Source organism: Belonocnema kinseyi, chromosome 6 (assembly GCF_010883055.1).
Source record: "Belonocnema kinseyi isolate 2016_QV_RU_SX_M_011 chromosome 6, B_treatae_v1, whole genome shotgun sequence".
NCBI lineage: Eukaryota > Metazoa > Arthropoda > Insecta > Hymenoptera > Cynipidae > Belonocnema > Belonocnema kinseyi.
In genome coordinates this window covers 16315815-16330831 of record NC_046662.1, presented here as the reverse complement: position 1 = coordinate 16330831, position 15017 = coordinate 16315815, and the positions used below count along the sequence as shown (strand labels likewise).

The 15017-nt window shown below is 30.3% G+C and overlaps 1 protein-coding gene across 1 annotated transcript in view; it reads right to left on the bottom strand.

Moving 5' to 3' along the window:
• The window catches only part of LOC117175275 (metabotropic glutamate receptor 1-like), a 173488-nt gene that overhangs the window by 86089 nt on the left and 72382 nt on the right, over positions 1 to 15017 (bottom strand). Inside the window, 1 exon segment of the mRNA XM_033364984.1 lies at positions 8400 to 8646. Within this exon segment, the coding sequence (XP_033220875.1) occupies positions 8400 to 8646 (247 nt within the window).

Here is a 15017-nt window from a genome sequence, read left to right as displayed (position 1 = left end):
TAGGAAGGATAAGAACGGGATGACTGGCAGCAAGAGTTTGGTGTACTATTACTCTTACTTAAATGAATTGTGAGTTTGTCTCATTTTTATTCCTCCGAACTACCATTTGCCATAATTTTTATATTTCCGAATCAAAAATTTATATAATTTGGTAGAATTGTATTTTCTTGAATAAGCATTAGCTCTTATTCATATATTTCGAAAATTCATTCACAGTCATTCGTATTTTTTCGATATTTCATTTGTCACTATTTTTATTCTTCGGAATTGTCATGTTACAGAAACTTCTTTTTCAATAAAATCTTCGCATGAAACTAGTTGCGCGAGATTAAAATCAACCAATAACAAATTCAGATTAGAAACTCTGATTTCCTGATTTAAATTTCGCGCCATTATTTTAATGTGGACGCTATTTGCATAGAAAACGAAATTTACATTAAATAATTCAGGATTTTCAGACGCTTTCAATTTGAAATAATTAATTTAAAAACTGATAACTGAAGCAAAATAAATCGAGAATATTTAGGAAGTGCGAGTTTGCTCATTTCTATTTATAATGGACTTTGAATTTATTCAATTTCGAAAGTTTTGGACTTAAAAATTTTCACTTTTAAATAATATCAATCATCTCTCTCAAAATTCCTTCAAAAAATGATGGAATTGTATGAAATCCTACCAAGTCTTATAAACCATTTAAAATACTTTGAAATCTTTGAAATTTTTTTAGATTTCTTGAAATCTTTGAAATTCACTGTAATCTATTCTTTGCAATCTCATGGAATTTGTCACAATCTCTTAAAATATACTATATTCTTTAAATTCCTTCAGAGTGTTTAAATTTATTAATTTCCTGAGAATTCATAAAATCCCTTAAAATCTTTGATAATCTTTTATAAAATGCCTTGAAATTTTTTAAATCTTCAAAGAGCTTGGAATATTTAAATCAACTGAAATCTCTTAAAAGATCCTCATATTCTGTTTAAAGCCTCTGAAATTCCCATAAAACTGAAATTTTTGTATCCCTTGAAATCTTTGATATTTTTTGGAAATCCGTGAAATATTTTTAAATACACTAAAACTTTGACACCCCTTAAAATCTTTGAAATCTATTCAAATTCATTGAGATCTATTATTTAAAAATCCTTAAATTCTTTTGAAATCCTCTGAAATCCAGAGAAAACTTCCCAATTTTTCTTAAATCTCTTGAAACCTATTTAAATTCTTTATAATGTTATGGGATCTTTTATTTTCTGTTGAAATCTAAGAACTAACTCAAATATTGGAAAATTTCTTGAACTCTTCGGAGACTTTTAGATCTTCTGAAATCTTACGCACATAATTCGAAATTTTGTAATCTTTTGAAATTATTTATAATCTTGCTAAATTATTCTTAATCTCACGAAATACCTCGGAATCTTTTAAAATACCCTAAAAGCTTTGAAATTCCTTGGAATCTCTGAAATCCCTAGAAAGCGACTTAAATCTAATAGAAATCCTTAAATTCCTCATCTTAATTCTTAACCTTTAGAGGGCCGGCAATTCGGGAGGAAAATCGACCTCAGAGAATTGGCCCAAAAGGTATCTTATATCACTGATTGATCATAGACAAAGTGTCGATCAAGGGGTGAGCCAATATATAGGCTTTTCGGACCACTGAAGGTTATTCTTTGAATCAGAGAGCTGCAATTTCTATAAATCCCTTGGAAGGTTTGACATTTTCTGAAATTCCTTGAAATGTTTCAAAATATCTGAAAGCTTCGAAATCAGCTTAAATCCACTGAAATCTGTAAAAAATCGATGAATTCTCTAAAATTCACCGAAAAAGGCATTTTTTTATAAATGGAAAACTTTTAAATTTTCTGATATTCCTTGAAATCTTGAAAAATATCGAAAAGCTTTAAAATTCGCTCCAATCCACTGAAATCCTTAAAAATCCTTGAATTCTGTTGCAATTCTCTGAAATCTCCACAAAATTACAATTTTTGTATGCTTAGAAAATTTAAAAGAATTCCTTGAAATCTTCCAAAATATTTGAAACTTTTGAAATCCAGTCAAATCTACTGAAATATGTTAAAAATCGTTGAATTCTATTGAAATACTCTGAAATTCCCAAAAAACTCTGCTTTTTTTTAATCTATGGAAGACTTTCATATTTTCTGAAATCCCTTAAAATCTTTTCAAGTACACTGGAATCTATTAAAAAGCCTTAAATACTAAAAGCTTTGAAATCCCTTTAAATCTTTGAAATCCGACAAAATTCTCTGAAATCTATTGCGAATCCTTCAATTCTATTGAAATCCTCTAAATATCACAACCAAATAAAAAATTTTTGAAACCCTTTGAAACCTTTAAATTTTAAAAAATATACTAAAAGCTTTGAAATCCCTTGAAATCTTTGAAAACCGTTTAAATTTACTGAAATTTGATGAAAATCATTAAATTCTGTTGGAATAATCTGAATCACCAGAAAATTCTGCATATTTTGGTAAAGTCTTGATATCTTTTATTTATTCTAAAATTCCTTGAAACCATTAAAAATATCTGAAGGCTTTGAAATCTGATCAAATAAACTGAAACCTATTAAAAATCCTTGAAGTCTGTTGAAATCCCTTGAAATCTCTATAAAATTCTGCACTTTTTTTTAATCCCTTAAAAACCTTGACGTTTTCTGAAATTCCTTGAAATCTTTTGAAATATCTGAAAGCTTTAAAATCCGCTCAAATCCACTTAAATCTATTAAAAATCCTTGGATTATTTTGAAATTTTATGAAATCCTCAGAAAACTCTTCAATTTTCGTAACCGCTTGATATCTTTAATTTTTTCTGAAATTCCTTGAAATTTTTAAAAATATCTGAAGACTTTGAAATCTGCTCATATTTACTTAAATCTATTAAAAATCCTTGAATTCTCTTTTGAAATACAATAAAATCTTTGAAATTTTTTAAAATCTATGAACAATCTATACATTTTTTATTGAATTTTGTATAAAATATAATGAAAACATAAAATATTGCGAAACGCCTTAATCTCTTCAAAAGTCTCTTCTGAAAAATTTCGCAAATAATTTGAAATTTTGTATAATCCTTCTGAATTCTTTGAAATCTCGTTAATATTCAAGGAATTACTTAAAATGTTTTGATATTTTTTAAGACATTTTAAATCTGGTTAAATTTTAATCTTTGGGATGCCAAGAATGGCGAAAAAATGTTTCAAGGCGAACTGAAGAAATAGTGTCGTCAGCGACTAATTACTAGAAAATAAAGGAATTTTTGTCAAAAACCCTATTTTTAAAGAAACCTTCATTAAAATATGAGACGACAAAAGCATCTCTCTTTAAGAAACATCCCCTGCTAATTTATTATTAGAGCACGCCTCCCCATTAGGTAAAATAAATAAAAAACCGCGATTCTTTTTTCTTTAGCTTGACCTATTTTTTCCGATTCAGTGATCCTGCAGAATTCAGGACTGTGCCTGCAGGTGTCACTCTCCTTAGAAGTAAATGAAAAATTAAGGGCGCAGGGGCCGAAAGTAAGTCGCGAGAGGAGATATATAGCGATTGAACGGAAGAACCGTTGCGACGAACGGAAGTTAGTTACAGAACGGAAGCGGACTCCTTTAGTCGTGCACCGAGTAGAAAAGGTGAGTCTCGGTGACTCTGAGACTCAATTACTGAACTCCGTTCCGTAATTGCGGCCACATGCTTTCCACCTATCCCAATTTGATTCGTTCCAGAGAATACAGAAAAGTTTCCGCCAATTGTCCCTTTACTTGAGTCATGTCAGTCTCTTCCTTAATTACTTACAACAAATTGTATTTATTGGATTCTCAATTCTCGATTTCCTACATTTTCATTATGGAGATTAATAAAAGGGAACTTTATACCGGGGGGAGGGGGGGGTGATGAAAAACTAATTAGTCTAAAGCACCGATGGTTGAGAAGTTTTTTCTAGGTATTGGCTAAAGTTTAATTAAGATGGAAAGCTCTGATTTATGGAAGAAAAGTTCAGCAACACTGAAAGCATAATTTTTTTGTAACTTATTATTAATTTAATATAATAATTTATAATTCATTCATTTTGCGACTTTTCTGTAAGTTTAATGTGACAGTATAATAGTGATAATAGTATTCGTTAGTTCGACATCTCATAAAATTGTCTTTAGCATGAAGTTGGTTTCCAATTGAATTAAAACTGTATGAAATTGGATGTAGCTTTTTTAAATTACAATTATAATTATTTATAGAAGTTTAAATTTAAGCATATAATTTGATTAGATAACGATCAGTGAATTATTTTATTCTTCAAGTATGGAAGCTTTAGTTTTAGTTGTACTTTGACCGAAAATGGATAAAAATATAGTGACAGCTCAATACCTTATGAATCATAACAAATTTTTTTTTAAATGTTTCGAAAAATTTCTAGCAGAATTTCAAACTTGGTTTTATTTACACATAAATGTTTGGCTAAAGAAAAAGCGCATTATCCATAAAAAACAGATATTTAATTGCATAAATACAACTTAAACTTCTAATGGATGTATCCAAACCCTCATACCCTAAACCCATAAAACCCAAATCCATAAACTTCAAACCCATAATCCCCGAAATTATAGACCCCAAATCTATAAAACATAAGCTTATAAGCCCCAAACCCATAAACCCCTAACTCTATTACTCTAAACACATACAAACCAAACCCTTATACCCTACCCCCATAAAACCCAAATCCATAAACCTCAAACCCATAATCCCCGAAATTATAGACCCCAAATCTATCAAACATAAGCTTATAAGCCCCAAACCCATAAACCCCTAACTCTTAAACTCTAAATACATACAAACCAAACCCTTATACCCTACCCCCATAAAACCCAAATCCATAAACCTCAAACCCATAATCCCCGAAATTATAGACCCCAAATCTATAAAACATAAGCTTATAAGCCCCAAACCCATAAACCCCTAACTCTTAAACTCTAAACACGTACAAACCAAACCTTTATACCCTACCCCCATTAAACCCTAATCCATAAACCTCAAACCCATAACCTCCAAAATTATAGACCCCAAACCTATAAAACATAAGATTATAAGCCCAAACCCCATAAACTCCAGACTCTTAAACTCTAAACACATAAATCCCCAACCCATAAGCCCCAAACCCATAAAACACAAATGCAGAAACACAAAAGCCATAAACCGCTGTCATAAACATTGGATTCATTGAATTAGGTTTTTTGAGTATGGGTTTTATAGATTTTAAACTTATGGGTTTAGGGTTAATGAGTTTGGGGTTTTTGGGCTTAGGCTTTATGGGTTTTGGGGTTTATGAGTTTGCGATTGATGGATTTAGAGTTAATAGGTTTGTGGTTTATGATCGATCGGCGTTTTTCAAGATCTATCAATTTTTTTTCGATAGGAAACTGAGAGTAAATTTATGACGGCTAAAAAAAACTCCTAGTTGGAAGGGCTCGGAGAATCCTTTTTCTAGGATAACTTGACAGACACTGAAATACAAAGTATTTTATTTAAAGTACTTGAACTAAGAAATTTCCGATAGTTGTTTACAAATAAATGTTTTCGACATTAATAATACTAAATGATTTAAAAAATATTAATAATCATATAAATAAGTGGTCAAAAATAAATTCAAAGATTTTTTCAAATTGAGAATCTAAAAATAAAATTATTTCAGAATCGAATTTTACAAATAGACAAAAAGTTAAAAACTTTAAAAATTGATCACTTAAAATTCAAAGGAATTCCAATTGCATTAGTGGTATTGAATGAAATTAATTCTCAGTTTGATACTACTTTAATCTACGTTGAATGTTTCAAAGACAAAGCCGTTTAAACTGTAGAATTTAAATTTTTTATTACATTATGAAAAATTGAAATTGATTCCACAAATTTGTACTTTTAAAATGTAAATTTTTAAAATTATAAACCTTTAAAATTGAATTATTCAAAAAGAAAATTTTGATATATATATTTTTAATTTTTAATAGAAAAGTTTTTAAAAACACCGTAACCAGAATCTTCCAGTTTTTTAGCTTTTTGGAAACTTATCAAAATATTGATGAGTATATAATAATTTAATAATAATAATTTTTATCATTATCACAAAATAATTATGTTTTATGTTATTCATTCACTATAAGTATTATTTCAAAATGATAAAATAATAACTATTAAACAGTACATTAAATAATAGTCAATAAATTTTTTGGTCAAATTAATCATTAAAAGTTTAATTTTTTTTTAAATCCTTTAAATAAAGTTTCCAAGTGAAAGAAGATGCGAACAGTTTTAGTAGATCTTATCAGTTTTTGAAATGTAAAAGTAAATAATCAATTTATGTCTCTTAATTTAAAACAATTTAAATTAAATCTTCATGCAATTTAATATTGCGGAAAAAAATTAATTAGTTAATAATTAATTCAATACTGCAAAACATGAAAAGTCTCAAATGATTATTTTCATTGAAATAATCAGATTCTTTTTATTTTATATTTTAAATTTATAAGTTTGGATTTTTGTGAATTTTTAAGATATCAAGATAATGAAAGCAATTATTAAGGGTTCTAGGACAATTTTCTTTAGATTTACTATTATGAAAAATGAACTAAATTTTTCAAATTTCGAAAATAAATAGAATATTTTAAAGAATAATGTTTCAATTTCGTGAGATTGAAAAAATAAAATAAAAAATAAAATAAATTCAAGTAGAACTACTGAAGAGATTGACAACGAATTTTAAACGTTAAAAGATTTTTAAAAATGAAGCTTTCGGTTAAACGTTTCAAACCAAAACTTTAAAAGAATTCTAAAAGGTTTCCAGTGAACAAAACCAATTTTTAAATCTTTTTTGAAAACAGGGGTGCATATTAAACACAAGATATCCTCTACAGATCTTTAATCAAAATGTTAACGCTCGAGTTAAATAGTTTTATCAATTGTCACCAAACTAATTAATGAGAATAATGTTTTTATATTGATATTATTTATATATTTGTATAATTATATTAATAAATATATAATTAATTATATTATTTATGTTATTATTATTATTATTCGTTTTCAAATGCAAAAAGATCTTATTATAAGAATTATTTTTAATTAATTAAAAATTAATTATTAGACAGTATATTAGATAATAGTTGATCAATTTATTAGTTCAATTAGTAATTTAAAGTCAAGTTTCTTTTTTTTAAGTTCTTTTAAAGAAGTTTTTCAAACCAAAGAAGTTGCGAACAAGTTTCGTCAATTTTATCAGTTCAATAGTTTCTAAAATAACAGTTTTCAATAAAAGTGGGGCAGTTATGCTGGTCCACATTTTCTAAAATGATAATGAATTTGAAAAAATTGAATTACAAATATTTATTTTGTTGTTAAAGATTCATTATTAAAAAAAAGCAATTTATTTCTTCCAATAATGTTAAGCATGTACAAAAATGTGATATTTTTTGTGACTGCCCTTTAACTGAGACTGAAACTTTTATTATTTTAAAGAAACCGATAAGACAGTTGTCGGTTTAAATCACACTTTGTTTTTCATGGGAGGAGTATTTTAAGACGTCTTGCCCATTGTCCAATTTTCATGGGAGAGCACCTGAAGATACATCTAGCGCAATTCCTGCTATCTAAAAACTACCTACTTTTACACCTTTTTTCCCTGACGCAGTTCAGGTTTCAATTTGGGAGGGTGGTTGACCGCTGGCGCAATTCGAGTGCACCCGTGGGTTTGTGGTTTATGAGTTTGAGGTTTATGGGTTTGGGGATTATGGGTTTTAGGTTTACGGGAACATAAATGCATGCATTTAAAGTTTAATTTATTTTTATGTCACTAGATTTTTGTCCATTTTCGGCCACTGTGCGGACATGGTAGGGTCACAATTTTATATTTCTGATTCAATTTGTTTCAAATTATTTAAAAGGCTAGTTGTCGGACATAAATAACACTAACCTTGATGCTGACACCCTTGAGTAGGGAACGCAACCATTCTAGAAAAATTTTACATCACAATTATCCTTCATTTGAGCAAAAAGTTGCAAATTCTTAGAAGCGGATCGAAGTGCGGTCTCACAGACCGCACCATGCTTATGTTATGTGGGTCCTTTGCCCCATTGGTGTAAAGGATTATTAATAATAAAAATTAATAAACAAACAACTAATGGTTTACTTCTTCATTGTCCATTTATATACTTTTATGAGTTAGATAACAAAAACTTCTCCACTTATTTAATTAGATATACATATACACTGCAGTCTATGTTTCCTAAAACATTGGAAATTATATTTTTTTTTCCTTCTAATCTTCCGTTCTGAATTTTGGAAGGCAAATAGTAAATGTGTTTAACGTAGAATAAGCTGAAATGTTGTTAATTCGTAATTCGTACCTTCCAATGTATACAAAGCGTCCCGTCATATTCAAACGCTTTGAGGCTCTCAAGAGGCCATTCATAGTCTTCCCTTCACAAAAGCAAACCACGATGTTCGCATTTCTATCCTGATTAAGATTCCGCAGGACTCCATCAAAAACTGAATCGTTCGATGTTGATAGGGCTGAATCTTCTCTCGCCACACAAACTCCATTCTTCTCTGCTAATTCACGAAATGCCTGTATTCCACTTTGTCCATAATTCTCTGCAAAGATCAACAAAACTTTATCAACTTTATCCTACAATAATTCTGCTGAGATGAATTTACAATTAAGATCTACTTTTTCAATTCGTGAATTTCTTTTTCCACGATTTCTCGGTGCAGTGTTGCGTAAGTTACTTTTTGAAACTTAAAAATAGTAGATTACGAGCAAAGGGGCGAAAGCGTGGAAATGCAAACGATCGTGAAGTTGGCTGCACAAGACCGCAGAGATTGTGGTTTTTGGGCCATTGATCGTAGAGTTGACAGCTTGAGGCCGAGGCAGAGCTCCCAACTTGGGCATGCTGATGCAGTGCGCTTGCGCTAGGACGCTTAAGAGGAACACGAAGCGACAACCCGTTACCATGGCAATAATAAGCCCCACCGTGTTCCTCTTACGCATTGCTAGCGCAAGCGCAGTACGTCTATATGGCAGAGTGGGGGTCACTGAGCCGAGGGCCGTCACCGCGCTAAATAACGCAATACCGCCCTCTGACTCTTAAGGCACAAAAGAATAATTTTCAACATGAAATATAATTTTCTATTAAAAAAAAAATCAACGAAGTAGTTGAATCTTAAACTAACAAAGATACATGTTCAATCAAGAATGAAATCGTTAATTGTTTTAACCAAAAATTAAAAAATTAACTACTGAGATATAAAATTAATTTTCGGCAAAAAAAATCACATAAAATAGTTAAATTTTCAAACAAATAGTTTAATTTTTAACAAAAAATATGAATTTTCAACAAAAATGTTCATTTAAAACCAAATAGTTTAATTTTAAGCTTATAGAGGATATATTTCCAAACAAAAATGGAATAGTTAACTTTTCATAAAAAAGTTATATTTCATAATAAAAAAATGATTTCCCGTAAAATAGTTTACTTTTTTAATAAATAGCTTAATAAGCCAAAAATATGCTGCCAAAATTGGAAACATTACGCATTCCTAAAACCATCAATCTTTAATTAAAAGATTCCCTCGCATGTTTGACCAAGTCTTTTAAAATTAAAGGTCAAAGCATCGACAACTGTCATTTGGTGATTCTGAATTCTCTTTTTTTAAAGCTCCTTCGGCTTTAACAAAGACATTCTCATCACCTTTCTACATTGTGTTCAAATCTATTAAATCAAATGTAAATTATATTTATTTCTGTACCTCGGTCTGGGGCGGTTTATTCAGATATTGCAAAATAAAGTACAAATCTTATTTTATAGTGATTACTTCAATATTTATTTCTTATTTTGTATTAAATTGCATTCTTAGCCACCCTTAAAAATGCATATCATTGCAATGAATGTATATTATCACTATTCATAATATGTATTAGTATTGGATCAAAAGGATTTTAATTGTCTTATTTTCATCATTAATAAAAATGCGCATTCTATTAAAATAAAAATTATTATTAAACACTTTATCACAACTTGTTTCGTTTTTCCATAAATTAAATTTTTTTATATTCAATGCAGACGTAATTTAGGCGAAAAATGTTATTAAATAAAATGTTATTGCATCTTGTGTCCTTTTTCCAAAAAGTTTATTTATCTTATTTTAATATATTTTTATAACCAGAGTTTATAACAAACTTGTTGATATTTTTTGGTTAAACAACTTTTGTATTTTAATTTTGTTTACCTCTTGTTTCGTTTTTCGAACTATTTATTTAAAAAATTGTAATCTTATTTTTTGATTAATAATAAATTTATAGATCTTTTTTCATTGAAAAAATTTGTCTGTTAATCTTAGTTTGTACCTTATCGCGTTTTTTGAAAAATTTACTTTTTTTATTTGCAATATTATTTTTTACGGGTAAAAACAAAATTTCGTGTCGTATAAAAAATTATTCACGACAAATCTAAATGAGTTTTCTCTATTTTTTGTTTGAAAAGCAGCTTTTGTCTTTTCATTTTTTCCGTAGCTTGTGTCGCTTTTCCAGAACTTGAATGTTTTAATTGTTTATTTTGGTTTTTTACGGCTAAAAAAAACTACGCGTACTAACGAAAAGTGATCAATGACAAATTTGTAGATCTTTTCAGAGCGCGCAATTTTAGCTTATTCATTTTTTTCCTATCTTGCATAGTTTGACCGAAAAATGAAATTTTTCATTATTTTTTGTGATCAAAATTTGGATTTTCAACTTTTCAACAAAATTCCAAAAGTTGCCATGCTAATCTTGTAGGGCATTCGAAAATAGACTTTTTATACTTGAATTTAACCAAAACAACAAAAAAAAAAGAATTCTCAACGAAACATTTAATTTGTAATATTTCAAAAGAGGAATTATCAACAAATACATGAATTTCTAACCAATTACTTGTACTTTTAACTAAAGTAGATAAATTTAAATTTAAATTAAATTAAAATAAAATGAGAAGAAAATATTAAAATTTTCAACTAAGGAAACCAGCTTTCAACAAAATGATCTGTCTTCAGTCAAAAAATGGATTTTCAAACAAAAAGTTGAATATTAATTTAAAAAGTTAAGTTTTAATCCAAAAACATTATTTTTTTACATGAAAAGACAAATTAACAAATTAATAAATTAACAAAAAAGAATTTTTTGTCATTCTTTTAAATATTATATTTTTAAAAACAAATAATTGTGTTCTTACTTCTTTGCCATATTTAAAAAAAAATCTAGAATAAAAAGAGCGGCCTGATTTTATGCTGAAAGAACACGTAAGAAGACATTTACCGAGTGTCGGATCTTTCGTTAGAAGTAGAGCTTCACACTTTATTGACTCGAAGCAAAATTATCCGACTTACATCCTATAAAAGCTTCGCTGTGCCACAGCTTCCGTTTCCGATAGAAAACGCGATTAAGGGAACCGCAGTGATTTTATCGGTTCTTGTTTACCCAGAAACTTCGTAGAGTTTCAGATTTTTACAGTTTAAGAACTGGAAGCTGGTGAAATTGATTTCACTTTGATATTTCTATTAAGAAGTGACGTCCGCTGTTCATTAAGGAGAAGTAAGAGTGCTGGAAAGAGAAGCAGAACTCGAGAAATTCTATCGACTCAACTAAATTCCAAGAAGAGAAAAATCATTAACAAAAATCATTAATTTATATTTAATTTTTAAGAAGTTCATCTATTTTAAGTTATCCTATAAAAATTAATCATTCAAAATGTTCGAGCAGGCTAAGGATATAAGCACTTTAGGGAATAAAATATTGGCAGGAGTAGATGTGATATCGTTAATGGTTATTTGGTTACGAGGAAGACTAGAGATAGCTGTGCTTGGAAATAAACACGGGATCAATAAAAACATTCAATCAACGTACTAAGGTAAAAAAGTAGAAATTTTATAAAGAGAGTAAGTAAAATGATAAGGAGTTTTACTACTTCGAAGAAATTTAAAAAAGAAGAGAAATCAATTAGTTTCGTTTATTTGAAAAAATGAAAGAAGGGAAGTTAGAGTAGTAAGAGGAGGGGAATTAGTGAAGTAAAGTAGGGGAAATGAGAGTAAATGAGAAAAACGATAGAAGTGGAAGTTGTGCAGCTAAGGGGCAATGATGAAAGTGGAAGCAGATGCAGTGAGAGGAAATTAGAGCAAGGGAAATAGGGAAAGTAAAATAAGATTTTGGGAATTGAAGACAGGGCTCGCAGGGTTATGCGGTTGAAGCGGGGAGGGAGAGTGATGACTGGGGGAGGGAAGTAGAAGAAGGGGAGTGTTACATGGAAAAGTGAGGCAAAATTATAGAGGAAGAGGAGTAGGGGAAGTGGAGTGAAGCAGGGGAAGTGTGAGAAAATTTCGGGAGAGAAGTATGAGAAGTAGGGTAAGTGAGGGGAAGCGTGGGTACATGATAAGAGGAAAAAAAGGATACGGTAAGTAGATCAAGTGAGAGGAAAATAAGGAAGAGAAGTAGAGGAAGTGAGGGAGGATATCGGAGGAATTGCAGGCAGGGCTAGTATAGTCGTACGGGTGAATATGGAGAGGAGAAAGAGTAATGGCTGGGGAAGGAAAGTAGGGGAAACGTGGTGTTAGATGGAAAAGTGAGGGGAAATTATGGGAGGTGAAGTAGGGGTCAGGAGGGCAATGAGGGGTGGGAGCGTGAGTGAATATTATGGGAGGGGAAGTGTGTGGAGCGAGAGAAAATAAGGAGAGGAGTAGGAGAAGTAACGAGAAATAAGCGTAAGGATAGTCGCGGAAATTTAAAGTTGGAAGCAGGGGAAGTGTGAGGAATTGCGGGAGGAGAAGTTAGAGGAGTAGGATAACTGATGGGAAGTGAGGGGAAGTGTGGGTAGAAGAGGGAAATTATTAAAGGGAAAGTAGATCAAGTGAGGAGATATTAAGGAAGGGAAGTAAGGGAAGTGAGAATGGGTAGTGAGAGAATTGAAGGCAACACTAGTTGGGTAGTGCGGGTGAATAGGGGAGGGAGAATTGTCGTTGGGAGGGGAAATAGGGGAAGGGGAGTGTGAAATGGAAAAGTGAGGGTAATTTATAGGAGGAGAAGCAGGGGGCATAAGGGAAATTAGAGGTGGTAAAGGGAGAGGAAATAAGAAGGTGTAAGTAGGGGAATCGGGAGGAAATAAGGAGAGGGCTAGGTCAAGTGAAGGGAAATAAGGGTAGCTGTAGTCGGGGCCATTAGGGAAGGGGAGTAGAGGAAGTATAAGGAAATTACGGGAGGGAAATCTTATGGAAGAATTGTAAATATTTTCTGAAATTATTGAATTTAAACCTAATAATATTAGGATTATAACCTAAAACTGGTTCAAAATATTTTTAATCTTCTTCGAATTATAACGATTTTCATTTTAAACTACCAATTTTTTATACATAAGGCAAAATAACCTAGAATGATTAAAATCTTGGACTTTTAAAAAATATTTTTCATAATAAATACATATATCCGACGAAAAACACTTACATTAAATTTAGTCAGTTTTACAACTTAAAAATATACCATTTTTACATTTAAAGCCTTGAAAATTAAAATTTGAAAAATTTTAAAACCTAAATAATGATAAAAATATAATTAATTGAGTTTTCTACAATTCTGAATTCCTGAAATTCCCTAAGCGCTCTGAAATCTTTAAAGTTCTGTGGATTCCTGAAAATCTCTTAAATCCTTCATTTCTTCCCTGAATTCCCTGAACCCCAGAAGTATCCTGAGTTCCCTAAACGCACTGGAATCCCTTTAATTCTCTGAATTTCCTAAAATCCTTGAATATCCTGAAACAATTAAAAATTGCGAGTACCCAAAAATATTTGATTTATCTCAATTTGCTGAAATCCTGGAATATTCTAAGTTCCCTGAATTCCCTTTTGTTCACGAATATTCTAAGTTCCTGAAAATTTTCAATTCTCTGAATCTCCTGAATTTGAATTCCTTTAATCCTTCTGAATTCGTCTCAATTCTTTGCATTATTTTCAAGTCCTTAGAATTGAAAGAGTTTTTAAATTTAGGAAATTCCACGAATTCAAGGAATTCACATAATTGATAGCATTTAGATGCATTTCGATATATTTCAGAATGCAAAGCAATTCAGAAGATTTGAATGCAGTCAAAGAAATTTAAAAGAATTTGAAAGGGTTTACAAAAGTTCCAAGCAATTCAAATTACCTAAAGCGCGCTTATAATATCATTATTATATTAAATCAGAAGTTAAGAGATCAAATTTCATCCAGATTGTCAAAAATATTTTTCAAAAATCTTCCATGGAAAGCAAATGAAAACATATACAGTTTGTTATAGTGATAAAATACGCTCTGTTTGTCGAAAAATAGCAAAATGTTTAATTTGTTAGTTCAGTTTTTTAAAAGCAAATATTCAACTATAATTACAAGGTAATTTATGGCAGTTTGCTTTCGAAAAACCATACTACATGACGAATCAAAATTGTTTTCATCTACTTATTTCCTTATAAGAAATTCAATACATTTTATAACTTCAACATTTCTACTAAAAAAAATTATCATATCGTAAGTTGTGTAATTGATGTTATTTTGTCGACCAGGTTAATTAATTAATTTATGCTTGATATGAGATATTGCCAATAACTGGTCAAATAATTTTCTGCAGCAACGAGAAACGAGACACTATCTGCTGAAGCCCCGGTGGCATAATTGGTTAACGTTCCACTCTTGGATGGTGGCGGTCCCGGCTCAAGTCCCGGCCGAAGCAAATTTTTTCGTCGTTTCAAAAAATTATTTGATCAGTACTCGGCACTATTTAATACGAGGGTAGTTCAATAAGTCCTTAGAATGACCAACAGATGGCGCGCGAATCGCTCCAAATCATCTGTTTTCAGTCAACACCACTCTCGACTAGATATATGGTGCAGTCACAGTCCAGATCTTCTGAGTTTACGTGTTTTTATAACCAATTGAAAAAAAAAATTGTTCGTTAAGAAAAATGGAAAAAAACG